The sequence below is a fragment of the Acomys minous genome (genome assembly GCF_964271855.1).
Source record: "Acomys minous genome assembly, chromosome: 16".
NCBI classification, from domain to species: Eukaryota; Metazoa; Chordata; class Mammalia; order Rodentia; family Muridae; genus Acomys; species Acomys minous.
The window spans coordinates 39,810,685-39,824,241 of record NC_140498.1 but is presented as its reverse complement, the minus strand read 5'-3'; the positions used below and the strand labels follow the sequence as shown (position 1 = coordinate 39,824,241).

At 58.5% G+C, this 13,557-nt stretch overlaps 2 protein-coding genes across 4 annotated transcripts in view; one reads left to right on the top strand and one right to left on the bottom strand.

Moving 5' to 3' along the window:
• Nucleotides 1–847: 847 nt before the first annotated feature.
• On the top strand, nucleotides 848–3,488 carry TPSG1 (tryptase gamma 1). The gene is made up of 4 exons (XM_084763139.1): nucleotides 848–1,799; nucleotides 2,361–2,626; nucleotides 2,928–3,073; nucleotides 3,177–3,488. Exons 1-4 carry the CDS (start codon nucleotides 1,729–1,731, stop codon nucleotides 3,477–3,479), a joined length of 786 nt encoding a protein of 261 aa, XP_084619265.1. The 5' UTR covers nucleotides 848–1,728; the 3' UTR covers nucleotides 3,480–3,488.
• Nucleotides 3,489–3,499: 11 nt separating this feature from the next.
• The window catches only part of CACNA1H (calcium voltage-gated channel subunit alpha1 H), a 59,767-nt gene continuing 49,709 nt past the window's right edge, over nucleotides 3,500–13,557 (bottom strand). For all 3 annotated transcript variants that reach the window (XM_084763137.1, XM_084763136.1, XM_084763138.1), the window contains 17 exons: nucleotides 13,481–13,549; nucleotides 13,202–13,386; nucleotides 12,880–13,006; nucleotides 12,562–12,687; nucleotides 12,369–12,458; nucleotides 11,974–12,166; nucleotides 11,617–11,634; nucleotides 10,286–10,437; nucleotides 9,754–9,863; nucleotides 9,483–9,616; nucleotides 9,191–9,261; nucleotides 7,993–8,071; nucleotides 6,993–7,114; nucleotides 6,665–6,910; nucleotides 6,395–6,581; nucleotides 6,077–6,237; nucleotides 3,500–5,369 (listed from right to left, as the gene is read on the bottom strand). In XM_084763137.1, coding sequence (XP_084619263.1) covers nucleotides 4,323–5,369; nucleotides 6,077–6,237; nucleotides 6,395–6,581; nucleotides 6,665–6,910; nucleotides 6,993–7,114; nucleotides 7,993–8,071; nucleotides 9,191–9,261; nucleotides 9,483–9,616; nucleotides 9,754–9,863; nucleotides 10,286–10,437; nucleotides 11,617–11,634; nucleotides 11,974–12,166; nucleotides 12,369–12,458; nucleotides 12,562–12,687; nucleotides 12,880–13,006; nucleotides 13,202–13,386; nucleotides 13,481–13,549 — 3,117 coding nt within the window. In that variant the 3' untranslated portion in view covers nucleotides 3,500–4,322. The remainder of the gene's footprint in view (nucleotides 5,370–6,076; nucleotides 6,238–6,394; nucleotides 6,582–6,664; nucleotides 6,911–6,992; nucleotides 7,115–7,992; nucleotides 8,072–9,190; nucleotides 9,262–9,482; nucleotides 9,617–9,753; nucleotides 9,864–10,285; nucleotides 10,438–11,616; nucleotides 11,635–11,973; nucleotides 12,167–12,368; nucleotides 12,459–12,561; nucleotides 12,688–12,879; nucleotides 13,007–13,201; nucleotides 13,387–13,480; nucleotides 13,550–13,557) is intronic.

Sequence of the window (13,557 nt, the reverse complement as noted above, 5' to 3'; positions counted from 1 at the left end):
GCCACCATTGGTGGGGACAGAGGCCTGGGGGGTGCGGGTGGGGGTGGGGACACCTACAGGCCCAGACCCTGGTAAGACCCTCCTCAAGGAGGACCTAGAGCTTGTGAGGGGCTGAGGCTGGGCCAGCATTCAGTGCCTCCAGCTGTTGTTGATGGCCCATGGATGGTCCCACTCTCCCCTCGGTTTGGGATAGTAGCTGGCCAGGCCACATCCACCTGGCTGGGTCCCACCCACCTGCCTAGATCCTAGCTTTAGCTGCTCAGGTTGGGAACATCCACCTTAGGGTCACCTTGGGACCTTGCAGGGGGCCAGTGCTGAGGCCCATAGGACCAGAATCACACCCACAGACAGCTCCCCTAATCCTTCTGTCTCTGTCCTCCAGGTATCTCCCATGAAGCTCTACAGCCAGGTATGTCTACAACAGATGCTTCAGGATTAGACGCCAGGTCCCAGCAGGCAGACCTCAGAGAGGCAGTGTCTATGTGGGGGGGGGGGGGGAGCGGGGAGTGACCTGGCCTGGAGCATCTATGCACTTGCCACAGACATCTCTGGTACCCTGGCTGGTGGGGTACCGGCCAGAATCACCTGGGAAGTTGCACCTCTGCCCCACTTTGGCTATTTTGTATCTTTGAGAGCTACTTTGGATCTCCTGAGCAACCTGCTGGCCCTTGCAGTCCCGCCCCTTTCTTCTGCTGATGTTGCTCTAGGAAAACAGACCCAGGGCAGCTTGCTAGCCTGAGTCCTAAGGAAGGCCTTACCTAGTATTCTAGGGTGAGGGATGTAATTGCTTCCTTTTTTTTTATTTTTTTAAATCAGCGTGGACTTCATTTCCAATTTCATTCTGTTTTACACATTAAGAGGGAAGCCCTCCCCTGTGGGATGGCCTCTAGATTTTTATGGGGAAAAAAAAATTGAAGTGAAATTTACATAAGATTTAGCCACGATACAGTGTAGCATTTGGTGGCATTTAACACATTTCCAGTGTTTTGTGATATCACATCTGTCTAGTTCCAAACATCACTCTAAAAGGAAACCCCATTCTCACTAGGAAGGCATCCCCCTCCACCCCCAGCCTCCTGGGCTCTCATAAGCTCCCGTCACTCATGCCCTTATTTCCAGGCAGTGAGATGCTTGGCCAGCCCCACCGAGCCATCTTTCTAAGCGGCCTGCTATGTCCTCTGGGGCAGTGTTCAGACGCCAAGATCCATGACTGTACTGCTTCTAGGGCAGCCGTTGTCAGCCTGTGGGTCACAACTCCTTTAGGAGGAGGGTGTCACAAATAACTCTTTCACAGGGGTCTCCTAAGACATCTGCATAGCAGATATTTATATTATGATGCACATAATAGCAAAACTACAGCTATGAAGTAGCAACGAAAAATTTTATGGTTGCGGTCACAACTAAGGGGTCGCAGCATTAGGAAGGTTGAGAACCACTGCTTTAGGGCACTGCTATTTCCTGTACCCATAATGCTTCTGGGGAGGGACTAGCAGATGGGGAGCAGACACACTTGTGGGTTCCCCAAGATGCTAAGGAGTGGGACTCATGGAGGGGTCCTAGAGGAAGGGCATTGGGCAGAATGCCTGTCTCTGGAATTCCCTAGGCAACGCTGCCTCCTCTGGATCAGGGTGTGGCCAGCCCCAGGTTTCACATGCAGGAAGTCGAATCGTGGGAGGCCATGCCGCCCGAGCTGGCACATGGCCATGGCAGGCTAGCCTCCGTCTGCAGATGGTGCATGTGTGCGGAGGGTCCCTGCTCAGCCCAGAATGGGTGCTCACAGCAGCCCACTGCTTCTCTGGGTGAGTGACCTGATGAGGCCTGGCTGCCTGGGCTTATGGGGCAGTGACAGCAAACAGGACCTTGCTTAGCCCATGAGTCACCTTTGAGTCCAAGGTTCCCTCTTCAATAGAGAAAACCACATTAAGGTCCGCCCACCTGAAGTGGCAGTGTGCAGCCCAAGTGGGGGTGGGGCCCCCTTTCTCACATCTGCCATGGGAGGTGCACTTAACCTTTACTGGGCTTGAGGGTGATCCTGGCTGCCTAACCAGCTTGTATCCGGAAGTATCCTAAACCTAGGCAGCCCAAAGCTCTTCAACTTGTCCTGCGTACTTCTGGAGAACTCTGCCTTTCCTGGTTTTAAGAGGGTTGCTGGCCCCTAGTTTATTGGAGACATTCCAGCCAGAGGTGACAGGACTCCAGAGTGCTGACCTGGGACCCTGAAGTGTGAGGTTCAGGCCTCAGGTACACCGTAGCTGTTTCTGGGCCTAAAGCTGAAGGCAAGCGGGACATTAGATATTGGCAGGGGTGGGTGGGTCAGTCACTGTTGGGCGGGGACACTTACATCTCTCCCTGCCTCCCAGGTCTGTCAATTCATCTGATTACCAGGTGCACTTGGGAGAGCTGACCATCACCCTGTCTCCTCATTTCTCCACTGTCAAGCAGATCATCCTGTACTCTAGCCCCCCAGGAACACCAGGGTCCAGTGGGGACATTGCCCTGGTGCAGCTGGACACCCCTGTGGCTCTATCCAGCCAGGTCCAGCCTGTGTGCCTCCCAGAGGCCTCGGCAGACTTCTACCCTGGGATGCAGTGCTGGGTGACAGGCTGGGGTTATACAAGGGAAGGAGGTAAGGAGCCCTTCCTGAGATCCTCGCCCTTGGGGATAGGAGGCAGCCATGGTCCCCTGGGGAGGAGCAGGAGCCACTGGTGCTACCACTTGCTCCTGGTGCTCACGCTAATCCCTCCTAAAAGCCGGTCACATACTGGCCTCCAGTAAGATCCACACATCTGACCCATAGACTTGGGGGGGGGGCGGTTGACAAGGCCAGCGTGGTTGGTAACTATAGGAGGGGATGCGTCAGCCACTTGCCCAGTCCCAGAAAGGTGGGGCACGTTGCTCAGCCTCCTCCCGAACCTCTTTTCTCTCAGAGCCTTTGAAGCCCCCATATAACCTGCAGGAGGCAGAAGTCTCTGTGATAGACGCAGAGACCTGCAGCCAAGCTTACAGCAGCCCCAATGGCAGCCTCATCCAGCCAGACATGTTATGTGCCCAGGGCCCTGGGGACGCCTGCCAGGTGAGCTGGCTGGGAACATGGAAAAATAGCACAGCTTGGAGCACGGTGAGGGCCCCCCAAGTCTTTGGTACCCCATCCTCATTCTGACCTTTTTGTCCTGCAGGATGACTCTGGAGGGCCACTGGTCTGCCAGGTGGCTGGGACCTGGCAGCAGGCTGGCATTGTCAGCTGGGGTGAGGGCTGTGGCCGCCCTGACCGCCCTGGCGTCTATGCTCGAGTTACTGCCTATGTATACTGGATCCACCGCCATGTCCCAGAATTGGAGGGCTCAGGAAAGCAAGGGCCTTCGTGGATTCCCCTCCTGGCTGGCCTCTTCTTGCCGAGCCTCCTCCTCCTCCTGGTCTCTGGAGTCCTGATGGCCAAGTGCTGGCTGGGCTCTCCCCCCCACCCAACTTCAGACCTCTGACTCAGGCGTCACAACCCAAGTGTCTTTCTTAAACAATAAGTTAAGTGTTTATTCGGCTTGGCTTTGCCCCTTCCCGCCCCTTATCTTTTGACTTGGGAAGCCAAGTTTTCTGCATCGGATTATTGCGATGTTTAACCTGAATTTGTAAAAATGGATGACATAAAGCAGATGGATGTCAAATGAATGTGGAGCCCAACAGCCTGGGATGGATGGGAAGCCCCACTCAGTTAGGGACTGGGATGTCTTATTGCATGAGCCAGTACTCCTTGGTGATGTGGCCCTTCCCAGGGTCACTGTAAAGTCTCTAGACCATCTAAGAGGATGGGATGGGGACAGGGGTGCTGTGAAAGGAAAGAATGCTGAGTGATGGACAAGAATGTGACCGTGAACGAAGGTGATATTGGTTGTGGCGGCTGCAGGACCAAATGTCTGCCCGCCAGGGCACAAGGGGCTCAAAGCGTGTGCTCCCTACTGGAAATCTGTGTGTCGTCTGGACGGAGCTGTGGTTCCCTCCTGCCCATGAGGAGTTTGTGGTCCTTCCCAGGGACATAGCCTCTCCTCCTGAGACTGATGACCTGGTCCTGGTACGACTTCAGATGGTGGTGGTTAAAACTCAGGAAAACCCAAACCTGAATCACCACGAGGGAGGCTCGTGGGGCCCGAGGCTGCTCCTGTGTCATAGTGAGGGACTGAATGTCTGCCGCCTCTCCCGGGATGACATCTCCAGGTCCCTCTGCCTCAGTGGGGCCTGAGCCAGGGTCCACTCATGACCCTGACTGGGGCTACCACTCTTCAGGGAGCCTACAACCCCAATGCCAAAGCCCTGTGCACACGCAACTCAATCTACACAGGCTCATCTCCACTGTCGTCTGGGAGGGGGGTGACTGGGGGAGACCCTGGTTTCTTCAAGGGGGTCTGGGGCACAGTGAGGTACAGTCCTTGCTCCTTCTCTGGGGGGTCACCAGAGGGTACAGAAGGTTCTGTTTCTAGTACTAGAGGCACTATAGCCCCCAAAGAGGAAACTCTGGGTTCTGGGGTCACACTTTGGTCACTGTCCGAGAAACAGTCTCCACCAGGCCCACCCATGTCCAGAGGCTCGAAGGCAAAGTTGGGGACAGTTAGGTGCTCTGCCCGGCAGGCGGCCTGGCCCCATCGCTCACCCTTAGCTACAGGGTCCCCTCCAGTGCCTGGGCCCTCTGTGGACTCTGGGCAGTCCCTGTGGAGGGCAGCCTCACAGGATGGGGTTCGGCGCCTCAGGGTGGTGTTGCCTCCTTCGGCTGCAGGGGGCCTGGAGGAGCCCTCATCCTCAGTGGGAGGTTCAACAGAGATGCAGGGAGGGCTCATCTTCTTCTTCCTTCGTGCCCCAAGAGCTGGTTCAAGCTCTGAGGCCCGGCCCCTCATCTCCCCGGACTCTAGGTGGCTGTCTCCGTTATCCAGTTCCACCGAGGACCACCGCTGTGCATCCACCCGTCCAGGTTTATCCAGGAAGCTCTGAGCATCTACACTGCAGAACCTGCGTGGGTCCCGCCCACCGCCCACTGCGCCTTTGGCAGCAGGGGAGGCCGTTGGGGAGGCCTCTGGGCTGTGGGGCTCTGTGGCTGGCCAGGGGTGGGCTGAGCTGGTGATGTGGCTGACCTCTTCATCTGCTGGGTCAGCTGCTTCGGCCTCATCCCCTCCCAGGGTGGGAGGACGGCTGGCGATGCAGCGCTGACCGAAAGTGTGCTTGCGGGTATGGACACTGGCAGGTCGTGGGGAGCAAGGAGGGGACCGCAGGGAGCCCAGAGATGCCTGCCTCGTGGAGGTATTTTCAGCAGGCTCTGTGCAGTCTAGGATGCTGTCTTCTCCAGCGCCATCAACCTGCCCTTCCAGGGACTCCGTGTGCATGGCCTCCTGAAATGGCATGGGGGCCCAGGTTAAAGGCCCTGTTTAGCACATTCTTTCTCAGCGAAGGTCAGGGCTGACAATGCCCCAGGGTGGCTCTCACTCTCTAGGCTAGGGACAAAGGGCTAGGTGGGACTGAGAGCTGTCGAGACTATCGCCCCTGACTTTGGCCTTACCCACTAACCTCTGAGACTTGAAAGAATGAATCTGCTACACTGTGGGTACACAGAGAAGAGGCCCGGGGGTCTGAGCACCTGAAGAGAGCCTTCTGGGCCCAGAAAAACTTAAGGGTCATCTCACGCTTGAGGCCCGCAGCCTAACTTGATACCCCAAGAATAGAAAGTTCCAAAGGGTCTCCATGTTAACAGTAAGAGGCTGTTGTGGCAGGTGGTGGGAACTCAAGGGGAGGGGGGAGGTTAGGCAAAAAAAAAAAAACTATGGACCAAGCTGGGTGGGTGCAGGCACATTAGCCACTTTGGGTTTGAGGCTTCTGCCTAAGAAAGGGACTTGAGTCCCATGAGGGGCACTGCTACCACAGCTGGCCTCTTGGTAGACTATGCTGAGCCACTTGGTTGAGACCCACTAAACAGAGATGGAAAACTCCAAGTCCAAGTATACATGTGGCACACGCCCTCTTGGGCCTCAGTCATGCTAACCCTCTGAACTGGGGAACCCCATGGATCCCTCATGGTCTGTGAGACGACAGTCCCCCTTACCTGTCTGCAGAGTATCCGCGAGAGGCTCAGAGAGCGGGGCGTACCCCGGGGTGAAAGGGCACGAAGGGGGTCGCTGACCCTGGCTGGGGAGGATGCGGCTGATGGGACCTGGAAGGAGGCACGGGGCTCCAGGGGCGGCGAGTGAGCGGAGGTGGCTGGGCCTGGGGCAAGGATGCATCTGAACTGTGTGGCCTGAGGCCTGTGGCCCCCGCCGCACCTTTCCTCCTACCCTCCCTGCCATGCTGGGCGATGTCCCATCTGCCCACCCTTCCTGCCCAGCCCCGTTCCCCTGCTTGTCCCTGCCAGGGTCCATCATACCCAAAGGGACGCTACCATTGTAGGTCTTCATCTCCACTTCCTGCAGCGGGTGAGGGTGCGGGGCAGCAGCAGCGGGAGCCACAGGCCGGAACATGTAGCTGTCGTTGGGCAGCGAGAGCATCCTGGACACCGACACTTTGCGCACGGCCAGGAGGTTCGGGGTGTCTGGCTGGGAACCTGGGCTTTCCTACGGTGAGGGAGGCTGGTTATCAGCTCAGCCAGCACCCCCCAGGAACCCTGGGACAGCCCTAGGTCCCTGCGAAGCCTTACCTGTGCCGTGGATGGGGGCTGGGCCGCGGACCCCTGCGCCATCTCCAGCTCAATCTCCGCGTCCATCTCCGCGTCCTCCCGCGCCTCCTTGTTACTCTCTTCCAGGTGCTTCATGAGCACGGCCACCACCACATTGACCAGCACGAACTGGGCAACCAGCACGAAGGTGACAAAATAGACAGGTGAGAGCGCAGGCAGGTAGCTGAGGCAGTGCTTGTCTTCTCGGGCGCATTCACGCAGCGTGTCCTAGGGCAGGGCGGGCAGCGGGGTCAGCGCTCTGTCATAGGCAGGAAGGGGGAGAGGGCGCGAGAAGCAGCCCCACAATTACCTTCATGATCCCATTCCAGTTGTCGCCGGTGGACACGCGGAACAACGTGAGGAAGGCCATGCCGAAGTTGGTGAAGGTAGCGTGCCTGCTCAGGCCCTCACAGGGATTGTCCTCGCTGCACTCTGAAAGGAGGGTCGCCACCCGTTGAGAGCACTGCTGCCTCAGTGGGACTGGGAAAAAGTCAGCAGACTACATCCCATGTTGGGCTGGCTGAGGCGTGTGTGTGTGTGTGTGTGTGTGTGTGTGTGTGCACATGGAACCTGGGGCCCAGGCCTCTGTCCTACACTGCTCACTGCTGGTAGATTCCAAGCAAATGGGGTGCTGGCTGCCAAGCCTGGATACCAGTCCTACCCTTGGGGGACTTGGAGGCAGAGAAGAAAGGATTTATAAGTATTTGTCACGATTGTGTGTGACAACTGACTGGGAGCCATGCCTAGACTCAGCTCACTGGGCAGGCAGACAACAGGCCAGGAAAACCTGCATGGCCCCTGTCCAACTGGGGCACACGAAGGTCCCAGACGATCCCCACAGCTAGTGGAGGAGCTGAGCAGTGAGTGCAGAGTCCCCAACAGGCCGTAGCCTAGACAGGATAAGGCTGCAGACTTGTCTTAGGTGATAATACAGAGGGCACATGGCTGGTGACATTTCCTGGGGGCTATGTTCAGGGTGAGGCGCGGGGTGTGTGCTGGTGTGTGCACGTATTCCAGTGTATGCAGCATTCACCCAGGAACGTGGCCCTGCCTGGCTGGCTTGAGTGTGGACATGTGCACCACAGACCTGGGGACATGGCCCTGAGTGAACGTATCTGCGCACACAGGTGTAAGTATGTGTACCTGGCTCTAATGATCAGGCTGGGCAAGAGGAAGGTGAACAGGCGCAGTCTGAGGACACAGTAGGAGGCTCGGGGCCTATCTGGTCTACCCTGCACCCTCCACAAGCCTGTAAGGGAGGGGGAAGACACAAGAGCCACCTTCCTGGGGAAGCGAGCCACCACACTTACCTAGCCTCCCGAACAGCTCCACTCCCAGGGCAGCATAGATAAAAAACAGGAGCATGAAAAGAAGACCAAGGTTCCCTACCTACACAGGAGAAAAGCAGAACAATGTCAGCCCCGTGCTGGCCTGCTCTGGCCTGCCCCACCGTCCCTAGCCCCGGGCAGAGGGCCCAGATCATCACCGACCCTCAGAGGCTCTCTGTCCTGGCCCAGCATCCTCTGCCCCTCCATGGTCCCCAATGTCTACTTTTGTTCTCCTAATTGTCCCCTGGGAGCTGTTCTATCCTCTGCCTGGCCCTCAAGACCTAGAGGGTCCCCCTAAGGGATCAGGCAGAGGCCACCTCAGTCTTAAGAGTCCCCACACCGGACAGGTGCTCAGTGAACAGGAGCACTAGCAGGGATCCCACGAGACTCTGCCAGCCCTAGCACCTGCGCACACCGTAGCCCAGCATCTGTTCCTGCCTCTATCCAAGTCACTACCCAGGCCTCCCTCATCAACCCCATGGACAGTAAACATGGTGCAAAGTCACTCAGATGGGGCTCGAAATGCTGCTGAGGCCAGCATATGTCGGGCAAGATGGAGACAGTCCAGAGGGCTGGAGAGTGGGCATATGGGCCTAAGGGAACATGACAGGCGGAAGTGGCAGTGGATTCAGTAAATGAGTGGGGAGCTGGGTAGATAGGAACGTGCTGTCGGCTGGAGGACACGGGCACAGGCGCAAGGGTGGCCAGGCAGCAGGACGGACTGCGGAATGTGTGCATGTCTTCCAGTGTGCTCCCGCTCGGTACAGATAGGGCTGAACGGTGCAGATGTGCCCTACAGTCCAGGGATACAGGAAGGACTGGGGAAGGGCTGAAGGTGCAGAAAGTCAGCATACTGGTCTATATTGGCTCAAAAGCCACCACCGGAGTCCTGTCCACTGGCAAGCTCACCTTGGACTCTCCTGGCCTTGCTTCGGCCCCTTACCTCCCACGTGCACCAGCTGGGCAGGCACCAGTCACTAATGCTCTTGCCCAGAGCCTGAGGCCAAGTTGGGGGGGGGGTGCCATCTCCGACCTCTTCCGGATCAGCTGAGCCAAACATTCAGGCATGACCCTGGCCTCAGGACAGATCGAGCGAGCGAAGGACATGTGCCATACCCTCGTTGAGGCCTGTCCCCTGAAGGCTTGTGGTGGCCTTCAGGAGTGCTGGACCCCAACCTACCTGAGGCAGGGCTTGAACCACGGTATCCAGCAGGGCACGCATGCCTGTGGCCATCTTCAGGAGCTTCAGCACTAGGGCAGGAGCCAAATGTCAGCAGGGCAAACCTGACCCAACGGCCCAGGGGACCCTGGACACCAGTCCCCTTTACTTTCTATCTACAGACTAGGCTTCTGTCTAGCTGCAGACATCCCAGGCACCTAAGGATGGAGCCTGCCTGTAGGCCATCTTACTGGGTCTGGGGCCTACTGACAGCCTGGGTAGATGCTGGGCAGGGCACACGGGAGCCACCTACCACGGGCGATGCGAAGCACACGCATGATGCGGATGATGGTGGGGTTGATGGGCAGGGCAGCGTTCATCTCGATTTCCTCCAGCGCGATGCCCATGATGGACAGGAGGACGATGGCCAAGTCTAGCTGGTTCCACCTAGCCAGCCGTGGGCGAAGCTGAGTGTGGCCATGGCTTGGAGTAGCTGCGGCTCAGCCAAAGCTCACCCAGAAGGGAAAAGGGCCTTGTCCCTACCACCTGCGGCCCGGACCTGCCCTGCCTCCAAGACCACCCACCTGTCCTTGAAGAACCTCCGCAACCCAAAGGCCACCAGCTTCAGCGCAGCCTCGAAGACAAAGACAATGGTAAAGACGTAGTTGCAGTACTTGAGGGCCTCGTCCAGAGACTGGGGGCAGAAAAGAGGCTGGCTGAGGTGCCCTGTGGCTCCTGGCTGCCCCGTCTCCTTGTTCCTGGAGTGCCAACGCCATGACACCTGTGGCATGCCTGAGGTTGTCACTTGATGGACCTCTGGGAAAGGACCGGGATGTTCCCGTCCTCAGCTCTGACAGGTAAGATGGCATTTCTGAAAGGCCGACTGTATTTCCATACGCAAGGCTCTGCTACAGAGCCCACCCTCCCCCGAGCGGTGCAGAGGGGAGCCCTTCTGCATATACATGGAGGGTGATGAAAAGGACAAAGCCCTCAGGCTTGAGGTCTCTGGCTAGCCCCTCAACAGTGTCCACACTCGCAGGCATGTTAGAACACAGGCTGTGTCCCTCCCGCCCCTGCTGGGGACCCTCTTCCCAGTCCAGCCCCAGCTCTGGCCACCTTGGGCTGGTTGTAGTGCTCCATGGACATGGTGATGACATTGAGGCAGATGATGAAGGTGATAAAGAGGTCCAGGTAGTGGCTGGTGCACAGCGAATGGATGGAGCGGCGCGTGTGTGAATAGTCTGCGTAGTAGGGCCGGCGCTGGGCCTCTGTGGAAAAGGGGAACCGCTGAGCCGCCGGGATGCTGAGGGATTTGCCTTATGCCCTCCCCCTTTCCCCATACAGAAGCCCTGTCCTCGTCCGTCCTGGCGTGCTCAGTGTGTGGAAATGGCTCAGGCAGGACCTCAGCTGGACTGGGTGGCCCCTGGGACCAGCCCCAGGCTGGAGGGGAGAGGGGGAGAGGGAGTGAAGGTTCTTTTTAGAAAGGCTTGTGTTTTCTGTGAGGCCATGGAACCCAGAGACCAGCACTGGGGCCTCCAACAGTGTCCACGAAGGGATGAGCCAGCCAAGCCTTCCCTGCCAAGACCCCATTTCGTCTGTGGCTTAATCTGGGGGAACAGGAGGGGCTGTCCTTTTCATCAACCATGTGCTGAGACTGGGGTATAGGCATCTCGCTGACAGGGTAGAGTCACCTCCCTGTCTGGCTCCAACTGGACAGAGATGACATCTAAGGCATGCCTGGCCTTCAGGCTTAGCTCCTCCCAGCCTCCATGGGGCCACTAGTGACCATCTGAGGCCCGGATGTGCACCACAGCCAGCCTGAGGCAGATGTCAGGACAGGAGGCCACCATGCACCCCCCACCAGCTTTATCTACACTACATGCTGTGCCTGCAGCAGTCCTCTTAGGGAACCCCGGTGTAGTTCAGGAGTCCCACTGGTGAGGGTTTCAGCCACCCTGCACCCCAGAACCCACCTCGGCCTAGAACCACACACTGGGGGTGGGGATGGGGGCTGAAGGCCAGGGCCTAGAAGAGCAGGGTCTGATGGGCAACCATCCCACCCTGGACCCGCATGCTCCTCGGCCCAGCATGCAGTCATCAGCAAACTCAGCTCGGTGCAAGCAGCCAGGGGGGGCCGACAGCCAGCTGAGACAGCGGGGAGCAGCCATTAAGGCCCCAGGGAACAAGGATGGACCTGGTTCCCTGGGCACAACAGACCTGTGCACATGCTAGCCATGAGGAGGGCCAAGCAAGGGCAGGGGCAGCAACGTGGACACTGGTGGGCAAGCCACTGACCTTCCTCCCACCCTCTGGCACCCAGCACCCTGGCACTTGTGCCCCACCCTGAGGTGGCCGCTGGAGGCCTATGACACCCGTCTTTCCCACTGCAGCAGCAGCAACAGCAGCAGCAGTAGCAGCAGGCTGAGCATGCAGAGCAGGGCAGGTACCTGGGTTGGGCAAAGTGCCTGGAAAAACAAGGACATGTCTGAGCGGTTGTGGTGGGGACACTGTGTGGGAAGCCCTCCTTGCTCCCCACGCTAGGGCCCACTGTCCTGTCTCTCCAACTCGTGAGGGGCTTGGGAGTGTCCCATCTACCTCCTTTGCCCTCAAGGGGTTACCCTGCATCCTGTCCTGGCAAGCACCCCAGCTGCTCACTCCAGTTGGCCTCTCTTCCAAGGCCTGGCCCCCCCATGCAAGGTGGCCACGTGCAGAGCCATCTGGGCTGGGGGGTGCCGCAGGCCCAGAGCTGGGTGGCACACAGCATGCGTTCAGGTACCGACCCTCCACCTTGGGGGCCGCCTTACTCCTGCGCCTCCTCTCCAGGCGCCGCAGCCGCTTCTCCTCACGCCGCCTTGCCTCCTCGGCCTCCTGGTGCTGCCGGCACTTGTGGAAATTCTCCACCACCACGCCCACAAACATGTTGAGCACGAAGAAGCTGACGATGAGCAGGAAGGAGATGAAGTACAGCAGCATCCAGGGGTTGTGGTTCTGCACGGGCTGCGGCACACAAAAAGGAGGGTCCCCTGACCACATCCGCCTTCCTGCACGGGGAACCCCCTCCCTGGGACTGGCTTGTAGGGCCAGAGGAAAGCGGCTGCACCATGGCAGTCAGAAATCCTGGAGGTTTCTGAGATGGACCTGCCCCAATCCCAAAGACCTGTACAGGGTTTGCTCAGGGTCACCCACGGAAGCTGCGCACCTGCTGGTCAATGCCCACGGCATCGAGCCCATCGTACATGATGTTTACCCAGCCATCCTTGGACGAGAGCACGAACAGGGACATCAGCGCCTGTGCGGCACAGTAAGGGTCACTGGCAGGGTAGGATTATAGCCACACACACCCCATACCCTTAGTCACCTTCATGGCCACACTGCACACCACCCATACCTACCTGACCCAGGTTGTCAAAGTTGTATTTGCGCCTCACCCAGCGGTAGTGCGCGGCATGGCACTCGGCCTTGGTGGTGACGTTCCTGGTATCTGTGCCCTCGCAGTAGTAGAACTTGCCCTTGAAAAGCTGACCGGAAGGGGCCGTTACTCCAGGGGGCCCGGCACCATCACCGGCCCACAGACCTGCCGCCTACCTCAGGCCTCTTGGATTTTAAAACTAGACTTGCTGACCACCCACCGGAGAGGGCAGGACCCATCCCGCCAGCGGGGAGCAGAGGCCCAGGGTGGGGCAGACCCTGGACAAGCCAGGGCCACACACCTGCACCCCGAGGATGCCAAAGATAATGAAGAAGGCGCAGCAGATGAGGACGATGTTCCCAATGGGCCTGAGCGATGATATCAGAGTCTCTACAACCAGCTTGAGGCCCGGAGCTCGGCTGATGACCCTGCACCCAGGCAGAGGGGATATGCCGTTGGGCGCATCTAAGAGGGCGACCAGTGGGCAGAAGCAATGGCGCATGCAAGGCCCTAACGTGATGTGAATGTGTGGCCAGAGAGCCATACAGCTGGGCAGAGGTGGGGGGTGGGCTTCTGGGTCCTTTCTGGATGTTTATGGGTGGCCCCCGCCCCTACACCCCCACCTCAGAGGCCGCAAGGTCCGCAGCAGGCGCAGCACACGCAGGACGCCCAGGATCTTGGCACCACCAGCTGAGGCCATGGCCACGATAATGTCAACCAGAGACACTAGGACAAGCAGCCCGTCCAGCACGTTCCAGCTGCTCTGCAGATAGGCATGCTCGCCCCATAGCAGTCCCAGGGCTACCACCTAGGGAAAGACAGCTGTGTATATAGGCTTGGGAGAGGCTGCCAGGTCATGGTAGTGTGGGACAGGCACCAGGGGCAGAGGGGAAAGCCAGTACCTTCACCATCATTTCCACCACGAAGATGGCTGTGAAAATGTAGTTGGAGACGCTGAGGAAGGCCCGCTCCTGCAGGG